At 30.6% G+C, this 9901-nt stretch overlaps 1 protein-coding gene across 2 annotated transcripts; it reads right to left on the bottom strand.

Moving 5' to 3' along the window:
- Positions 1-425: 425 nt before the first annotated feature.
- LOC121780189 lies at positions 426-2684 on the bottom strand. Of its 2 annotated transcripts, none has more exons than XM_042177707.1 (4): positions 2502-2684; positions 1625-1839; positions 1468-1531; positions 426-1113 (listed from the first exon to the last, which is right to left on the bottom strand). In XM_042177707.1, exons 2-4 carry the CDS (start codon positions 1816-1818, stop codon positions 817-819), a joined length of 555 nt encoding a protein of 184 aa, XP_042033641.1. In that variant the 5' UTR covers positions 1819-1839; positions 2502-2684; the 3' UTR covers positions 426-816. The 2 variants fall into 2 exon arrangements, with proteins under 2 accessions (XP_042033641.1, XP_042033642.1); XM_042177708.1 differs by lacking the exon at positions 2502-2684 and adding an exon at positions 2327-2482.
- Between the last annotated feature and the right edge of the window lie 7217 nt (positions 2685-9901).

Genomic DNA, 9901 nt, shown 5'->3' on the forward strand with positions numbered 1-9901 from the left:
TTCTTCGTCTATCAACCTTTTTTCATTTGTTACTTTATCCTTCTATTACTTAACTCACTTTATATAACTTTTTTTAAATCACGTGATGGAAAGAAATATCTCAATTACTATAAACGGAAGGAGTATTAGGTAGTGACGACAATGACTTCACACAATTTCTTGTCCGCAACGTGTCAAAAACCAACCAAAACTATACCAAAATTTCAATCAAAATCCCAAATTTGCCTCCAATAAAACAACACTTGGACAAATTACTCAATTTTATTTATATCTTTTTCGTCAATAATATCCTTGTGAACCCATAATTAAAGGTCCCAATTTAGTCATTTCCGCGTGGCATACAAGCAATGCATCATCATCATTCATTTCGTGAATGCAAAATTTAAACAAAATTTCATACCAATAATTGCACAAATAAGCAAGAATTTAAATAAAGTAGAAAATTCCATTGATTTCATTTATACATAACCTCACTTCCTTACAAAGCCAAAATGAAATTCAACCAAATTATAACAAGAAAAAGCCAAAGGGAAACCCCTCTTCTCATCTCTTACTTACACCATTACAAAGAGGGGTTAGACCTCACCCTAATTATATTTTTTTCCTTAGTCATAACTTCTTAATTTCTCATATACTTACAAAGACTCGACTAAGTTAATTACAGACATCATCATATATATACACATTATTCCGACGACAAAATCAACATGTATTGTAAAGCTCACTTTTGATCAAAATGTTGCTAGATTTTTTTTCCCCTTAAAATTGATGCCTCAAACCTTCATCTCTCTCTCCCTATGTATGTACTCATGCTTCTTAGGCCAAGGTGGGGATGCTGCAGTTGCGCCGATCCCTGTCGAGGCAGTCGAAGCCCTCGACCCGGACAGCCGGGTTGTTGCCGAAGTTCGACCTCACGCAGCCCCCCGACCTCACGGAGGAGGGCGACGGGGCGAACCCGGTCGAGGGGATCGGGAAGAAGGCGGGGGCGAACTTCTCGTCGCCAAAACGAGCGTCTTGAATTAGCGGGTTAGATACTCTACTCGGCGGCGACCCGGAAAAAAATGGGGGCGACGAGGCTACCGGCGGAACGGATTGGTCCGAACCCGAACAACCCTATTCATTTCAAGAATTCAACATTTAATATTTCAATTACAAAAAAAATGATGGATCCAACAAGAACACAACTTGTAACATGATGAAAATTAAAAATAAAAATAAAAACATTTTTTGGGGTTAAAAAATTCTTGTAAAAGTCATACAAAGATCTATTTTTAGGTAGCAAGTTGCACACAAACTAGTAACATGATGAATTAAAAATAAAACTAAAAATATACAGATCTCACTTTATAAAGTTAAACATATAACTTGTGGACAAAGTCATACTTACAAAGTTTGTGTTCTATCTAAAATCTAACCACAAATAATTACAAAATATAGAAAATTAATTAAATGAAAATAGAAACACACCTTTGCAAGAATTATATCCAGTAGCTCATTTCCAACTTTTGCATCATAATCCTCTTGCTGATGGCTGCAAAAACAGACATGTACATATATAAAAAAATTCAAGAAAAAAATAAAATTAAAGAAAAAACATAAAAATTAAAAAAATATTTTATTTTACCTCAAGTGCCATCTCAAGGGTCTTGCAAAAGTTGGATCATGGGTGGTGCGGTTTAGGCCGAGCCGCCGCGGCTTAGGGCAAACCACCGTCTCTTTCCTCTCCATAGATCTGCCTGCGGCGGCGGCCGCGGCGGCGCTGGCCCAAATTTCTTCACAAGAAGCATAGTTGCTCTGCTGAATTCCACAGTGGTTCATTTCTATTGAGAAAAATTTAACCTGTTTCCAAGGAAAAAAAAGTCAGACCCAAAATAAAATAAAATAAAAATTAATTAACGAGATGGGTGGATCTATTTATGTTAAAGATCGGTTTTTGTTTTATTTTACTTAATTTTGAAGGTAAGATTTGGTCAAATTAGAAGAGCCGGCTGAGTTTTATTGACTTGTTCCCACAGACAAACAGTTAGTGTCTGAAAATTAATTTTTTTATAATAATTTGAGAAGAAAACATCACAGATCTGTGGGAAACATCGAAAGATTTGATTTTTTAGAGATGGGAACAGATCAAACCAGCTGTTGTTGAAAAATTAGAAATCCCAGAAAAAAAATTGGGAAAACAAGAAATCTGGATTTCAAAAATCACTGAAAAAAATGAACATTTTCAAAAATTGAAATCAAGAATTACCCACAAGATAAGAGAAATCACTGAAAATAATGAATTTTTGCAGATTTATGTCTTCAAAATTTGAAATCAAGAATTACCCACCAAGATAAGAAGATTCACTGAAAAAAATGGACTTTTGCAGATTTATGTCTTGAAAATATGAAATCAAGAAAACCCAGTTTTTCTCTGATATAAAAGGTGAAAATATTAGAAGCAAATATGTGTGAAACAACAAGAAAGAGAACATCTACTTTGCAACTAGAAAGAGAGTTATTACCTGAAAGAGCTATACAAAATTGGGAGCCCTTGGGAAAAAGAAAAGAAAAAAGAAAAGAGAGAGAAAAAAAGAAAAAAGATGGACGGAAGAGATGCAGATTAAACGGTCAGTTTCGGGGTAGGAGCAAAGAAGGTTGATAAGGCTAATCTCTGTGGAATTTATAGCACAAGATTGGTGGAGTTTGAGATATGAAAATAGTGTTTTAATAATGAAAATGGAATAAAATATTTTGTAATTATAGTAGTATTTTATAGGGTGTGGATGAATACAAGTGCGTGGGGGACAACTACTGATTTCAGGCAGTAGTAAAATAAAAGAGGATTATTATTTTATAATTTAGTAGTTTAAATAAAGGTTGAGGAGCGTTTAGGGTGAATTGACTATATATTTACCTAATTATGAGTATGGTTCATTGGTGATAAAAAATATGAATTCTGATTAAAATATTCACTTTCCATAAATTTAAAAGTTAATTTTAAAAAATTACTATAATTCTTGGGAATCATATTATTGTTAGTTTTTTTTAAAAAATGTCCACATCTAATTTGGCAGCTGAAAGTTCAATTTTAAATGTCTCGATTGACTAGTTAAAAAATGTCGTATGTTCATAAATAAAACGGTTTCATTTGGATAAAATATTCACATGTAGATGATTGGATTTTTTTTCATTGTGTGATACGGATGAATTATTTTAGATTTATGATTTATAAACTAATTTTTAAAATTACAAAGGAACAAAATTAATTCGTTATTTTTTCAATAATTTGCTCATATTAATAGGATTATTAAATAAAAAGTAGATCTTGTGGCTTTATATTAGTATTATGCAAGTGCTTTGTGACATTAGAGGCATGGTGGGCCTAACGTGTAAGTTTTTTAGGGTTTCTTTTATATTTTTTAATAATATCTTACCAGGTCTATATTTTGTGACTAGTTGCTTATATACTACTTATTGATATTTTTGTGTAATAGTTGTATCTTACTGTTTTGATTTGCGACAAAGAAATTCTCTTTGAAAGGATTAGTCAAACTATTCAAAAGTAATCTTCATTGAAGGACTAAATTAACTAATTAGGAGTGCAACTTTATAAGAGTAGCGTAAAATCGTTAGGTTATTAGAGAGTTAATTCAAAAATTATACTATAACCACTTAATTAGCAATAAAATATCAAATGATAAAATAAATTAGCTTAGTTAGTAACATGTTTCTTTTACATTCAACGGGTCAAAGTTCAATTTATTAGTATAAATCAATAAATAAAGAATTATTATTGGTCATTTAAAAAAATTAATATAGAGAATAATTAGGGCTAATTGCAAAAAAATCATGAAGTTTTACTAAATTTGATGCAATTTTAAAGATGAAATTGAATAAGAGCATCCACAATGGTGTGGATGTCCCGGCAGACTTCCCAAAAATACCTCATGTCACGTCATAAAAGGACCTCCACTGCACTGCCACGTCATAAGGACATCCCACTGCACAATGACGGACATCCCCAAGGACATCCCAGCGGACATCCACAATAATAAAAATTCACAAATTCACAAATATGCAATTTACGGAATTAAAATTTCGACACGAATAGGGGAAAATGCAACCACTTTATTTAAAAAAACATACATGATTATTTTTTTAAAAAAATACATAGTTAAAACAAGTGGTGTGAATGAAATGAAGTTTAACGAGCCGTATATATAGAGTTTTTTTAAAAAATTAAAAATTAAAAAATCGGGACGTCCGCTGTGGCACCGGAATGGCGGACGTCGTCGGAAAGCCGCGGATCTGCGGTGTCCGCAAGCGACGTATGCGTCCGCCTCCCGCAGGCCTAATGGCGGACGTCCCGCACGCCGGTCCGACGTCCGCTGGGACGTCTTCCGTTGCGGATGCTCTAACTATGAAGTTTGGATTTTTCTTCTATTATCCCATGGTAAATTTGATGTGGTGAAAAATCATATTACGTGGACATTATTGTCAATGAATTCAATTATATCTTCCATTCATAAGAAAAGATATCGTTTGATTGAAAAATATGAACAATATATCACACAAATGCAACTATAACTTTTTTTAGCAGGAGATAATTTAGGAAAAAAAAACTTTCTAACTTCATGATTTTTCTAGCTGATAATTCCTAAAAATTGCACTTATATTTACCATATAATTTTATATAATAAGTTCAAGAATCAAGATTACTAAATTTACAAGAACATCAAATTTTACTATTCCCAAAAAATAAAATACTACTACCATACATGCATATATGCACTCAATAATTCTAGATATAAAAATATTATCATCTTAAATACACTAAATAAATATACACTTACTAGATTAATAACCAGCTATTAATAGTCCAACTCCCCACCATCGAATATTTGTAAAAAATTTGGAAAAATACTCTAGAGATTTGCCCTCAAAATATCAAGAGGTATAATTATATAATATTTTTGTTTACTATATAAAATATCTGACAGGTACAAGTATGGCCGGCTTTCAATGGTGGGAATAGACGTCCTAGAATCAAGAGCTAGGACAGTTGTTGCTTTAGTTAGTTGTACCTAGGGAAGTGTAAATTTATGAAGTGATTAATTAAATTAAAATTATTTATTTGTAGCATTATTGAATAGGCAACGTTATAATTGTTTTAAACTATTATTACTACGGCCAGTTATAGAGAAATAGGTGGTGCGAGTTACGACTATAAACAATTAATCTATTAATTAATATAGATTATTAAAGACAATATTAAATCTTGTGACATAATATCTTAAATTGATTTCCAATTTTGATCAATGGTGTCGTTTTCAATCTTTACTAGTAACGTTTTTTCTTTAAATGGTGGCCAAAGTTTGGCCTAAAAAGGCAGCAACTTTATATTCTGTGAAAGTGTATATTATCATTTACTATAAATATAGATAAGTGGCCTTATTTTTCATTAGTTATATTCGGTCGTTTTTTTAAAAATGGATTAATACATATATTTAATTTTAAAATTTGGCCAAATTCTGGTTAATCTCATAATCTTTGAAATTCTGGCCAATTTGGCCAAATTCTGGTAATTTTTAAAATATCATCTTTTGATGGTGCTCAAAATGACTTTTTTTTATTAAAATAAATATTTTTTTATTTTTATTTCTTTATTTCTTATTCTGCTGAAATAATGTCATTTTTACATGACTAAAAGATGTTGATTTGATATTTTAAATTTTAAAATTATGAGACTGATAAAATTCACCTAAATTTCATGATTTAATTGACTACTACTCGATCTTATTTCTTAAATACAGTGTTATTAAAAAAACGGTGAGTGGGTATGGAATGCAAAAGAAAATATAGTTGTTTTTGAAATTCATTTTAAGAAAGTGTTTATATTGAATATAATAAAGGGAATATAACTTTATTCAAGATTAGTATACCTTATTTTTGTTAGTACTTTATTTATGTATTTATATATATATATAAGCATTTTTCACCTCTAAATTAGATTGCGTTTCATACTTGTATGTTTTGTGGACTTGATTGGACTTGGACTTATGAATTTAAATCGTCCACGATTTATATTAATAAGGTCATTTTCAGTGGATATCAGCCTATCAGCATCTTCCAGGTTAGAACTTTTGTTTATTTAGAGAAAAAAAAACTTTTGTTTATTTAAGTTGTTTTTTTTATTAAAAATATACAATTAGTATTTGACTATTTATCTTTACATATCAATAAAAGTAATCATACCATGTCGGGAAATAAACCTACTGTTTATTTAGATGTTCCATGATGTTCATAAGTCATAATTAAATTTTTTACCATGGACGACGTTCCATTTTAATTTTTTACCATCCCAATAATTTCACTCAATAAAAAATGTTTTAAAAATTCTCTAAATGCACGGGAAAAAAGTCGGAATATCGGGATTGTGCCTCATGGAATTCATACAATTTCCCATATTATATTTATAACCCACAATTTAATTTAATTTAATTCAATTCAATTCAATTTAATTCTTAAATTAGTCTAAGCTCCATCATCTTTTGCTAAAAATAATCAACGAAATTGGCTCAAGATTCCTTTATTTTTATAAGAAAAGGTGTCTTTCAATGTGTGGACAAAGATCAAGATCAATTGATTCGTGATGCCATCAATAATTTAGTATGTGTGGTGGATCATTATGTATGTCTGCATATTACAGAAAATAATAAAAAATTATGCGTACGAAATTAATATATATGTACAAAACTCATAGGCTGCTTCATGCGGTCGTCTATTTGTTTAATCTTATAGTAGTCTATATATAAATCAATTTCTATTAATCCTCATTTGAATAATTAATACAAAAAATCGAACATGCATTTTAGAGTTTAGCTGGAACCCACGTTGAGTAATCCCATGGTATTATTCCATGTTGAGAGAATTTGTAATAGAAATCCACAAATTAACACTAAATAATTGTAATCAACTAATTAGTGTTTTTTCCCTAAATTGTCAATCGCTTTCATGTCTTACACACAAGATTTGATATGTTCTATTTTAGTTGGGAATTTTATTTATCCATTTAATATTTCTATGATACTTGCGTAATTTTTAAGGATAATGGGATAATGGGTATCTTTTTTATTTGGGGATAGTCTGAAAAAGGTAGTAGTATAACATTTTATATTATACTTAACCGTTTGAGAGGTTCATCTTATTTATTACTACTACTCCTAGAATATATTTCATACCATTTCATTTAACAAATACTATAATTTTTTAAATTTTTTTGATACCTTGAAGGTTTTAATTTGTAACGATTATGTAGATTTACACTTATTCTTTTGACCGTTTCGTTTTATTTTATTCATCATTAATATTACTAAAAAATTGTTCATTGACCTTCTTGGCTAAGGACTGAAGTCAAGTTGGTAAGTGATCACAATTTCATAAATGAAATATTTAATGAATATATTTAATATTTTCTATATCCAAATATTTAAGTAAAATGCATTTATACATAGCGGTTGCAAGCAAAAAAAAAGTATTTTTGGTAAATTATGTTTAACTAGTCACACGACTAAAACGATAATGAGTAAAAATCATTTATTAATATGCACACGAAAATAAATTTATATACACCTGTTTTTTTCTTATTTCGACTCGATATAATTAGTACTAATTAATTAAACACATATCTCAATAGTAATCCTTCGTATATTTAAAGATAATATCTAGGGGTGGGGATTTTCGGTGCCGACCGAACCAATTAGTCGGTTAACCAACTCCCATTTTTTTCGAAATCCAAAATCGAAACTGAACCCTTTGTCGGTTCGGTTCGGTTCGGACCGACAGGGTCTTCGGTTCGACCGAATGAACCGAAATCAAGTGAAAGAGAAGCGGCTTGTCGGAGAGAGCAACTGCGGTAGCGTGGAGAGGGCATCAGCCTCGTCGGAGAGAGCAGCAGCATCGCCGGCGTGGGGGAGACTAGCGTGCGTGTGGAGAGATTGAGATTTGAAAAGGGTAATGCTAAAAGAGAATGTCTCCAAATGTGGATTAAAATTAAATATGTCTATGACTTGCTAAAAGGATTTTATTCATAAGTTGGATTGATAGTTCTATGACATTGCATCCATTCACGCACATATTAGGATAAATATATAGATTAAAAAAACAACTGATCAAACAAAATTATTGAACTAGTAGCACAACATATATTGACAGTTTGAATGAAAGGTAGGAATTTTACTTTTTAGTTTTTATAATTTTATGAAATTAAAACGAATATGTGGAAAATTAAAATTAATCCTTAATTTAACCGGTTCTTCGGTTCTAAGTTCTAACCCTTCGGTTCTCGGTTAGAACCGAGAACCACCTAAACCCTAAACCCACTAACCGGAACCGGACCTTGACCTTATTATTTCGGTTCTTGGTTAACCGAGAACCGAAAAAATAAGGTTCGGTTCTCGGTTAACCAAAAACCGATAAACGTTTCCCCACCCCTAATAATATCTGTTGACCGTTAGCTTAATATGGTAGGACGTAAAAACTGTAAATTACATACCAACAAATTAAATACCTCTTAAATGAAATTGCTAAAATGAGAAAATGATGAAATCACAAAAACAATTATGGATATATTTTTTCCGATCTTAATCCATTTTAGCAATAATGAATATTACACATTTCACTTGTCACTCAATATGACATATTTGATGATTTCTCCAACGCAATATCTGTTATGTTTGTGTCATTGTGTGATAAGCAATTCTTAATATTGTTAAATTTGGTTATTATTTCTCAAAACGTGGTGAACTTTTGGTCCCAATTTAGGGAATATTTGATGGAGTAAAAATGTTCAAAATTATGAATTGATAAGCAGAGTTCATACAAAATCCACAAAAATTTTGAATTGATATGCAGAGTTCATACAAAATAATGACAATTTTCGAACAATAATATATAATGTTGATCACAACATCAAAAGTATACCCTTTTTGCAAGTTTGATACTAGATGTTTTGGATCCTTATATTCTATGTCTATTTCCTCATTGATTTAGGATAATTCAAATAAAATTACTATTCTAAGGATTGGAAACTAATTAAATTTTCCATATAATTAATTTCTCTCCTACACTAGTTTCCAATATAATTTAACCCCATTTATTGGGTTTGCATAATTCAACAAACATTGTAAATCAGCCCATGGCGCCACTTAAACAGCTGGTACGGAAATTATCAAAATTAGTTTCAACTAATTCGACTTAGCATAATTAATGATAAACCTAAATTCAGTCCATACCTACAAATTGAGGGCTATCATTCATTCAATTCCCCTACCAAATTAAATTCATAATTAATTACTACATATGAAACTGAAACTGATTCGATTTAGGTATGAAAATTGCTGAGTTGAAGAGAAAAACCGACCATATCCGCCCGACATAAATATAAAAATCGGACTTTGAAAGAGAGGGAAAAAAAGTAAAGATAGTGTTAATGTAAATGTTAAATTTTGAATTATAGCAAATTAGACCAAAATCTTTTGGTATGCAATAAATATCAGACTTTGAAATAGAGGAAAAAAGTAAACATAGTGTTAATGTAAATGTTAAATTTTGAATTATAGCAAAATTAGACCAAAACCTTTTGGTATGCAGTAGATTCCATCAATTTAAATTTGTATTGGATTTTGAAGTTTAAATTTCAATATTTACATGAAGTTAAAACTCGAATTCATTGAGAGTTTTGAAGCCCATTGGCTTGTCGTATGATGTTTTTGGGTTGTTATCTTTTATTGTCTTGTTGTCATAAGTTAGTCGTCTGAATAGTTGAGTCGGAATTCCGCGCAACAAATTAGGAGTTTTGCAATAGTTGTCGTCTTGACAAAAAAAAAAAAAACCAATTAAACAGTTAAAAGTAATCAATTAA

The sequence above is a fragment of the Salvia splendens genome, chromosome 19 (assembly GCF_004379255.2).
Source record: "Salvia splendens isolate huo1 chromosome 19, SspV2, whole genome shotgun sequence".
Lineage (NCBI taxonomy): Eukaryota > Viridiplantae > Streptophyta > Magnoliopsida > Lamiales > Lamiaceae > Salvia > Salvia splendens.

Excerpts from the sequence above, each read along its gene's own strand:
- LOC121780189 (XM_042177707.1), bottom strand. The coding sequence starts at position 1,818 with ATGAACCACTGTGGAATTCAGCAGAGCAACTATGCTTCTTGTGAAGAA. Across the intron at positions 1,532-1,624 it reads CCCTTGAGATGGCACTTGAG|CCATCAGCAAGAGGATTATG; the intron begins GTAAAATAAAAT and ends CTGTTTTTGCAG. Across the intron at positions 1,114-1,467 it reads TGGATATAATTCTTGCAAAG|GGTTGTTCGGGTTCGGACCA; the intron begins GTGTGTTTCTAT and ends TGAAATGAATAG.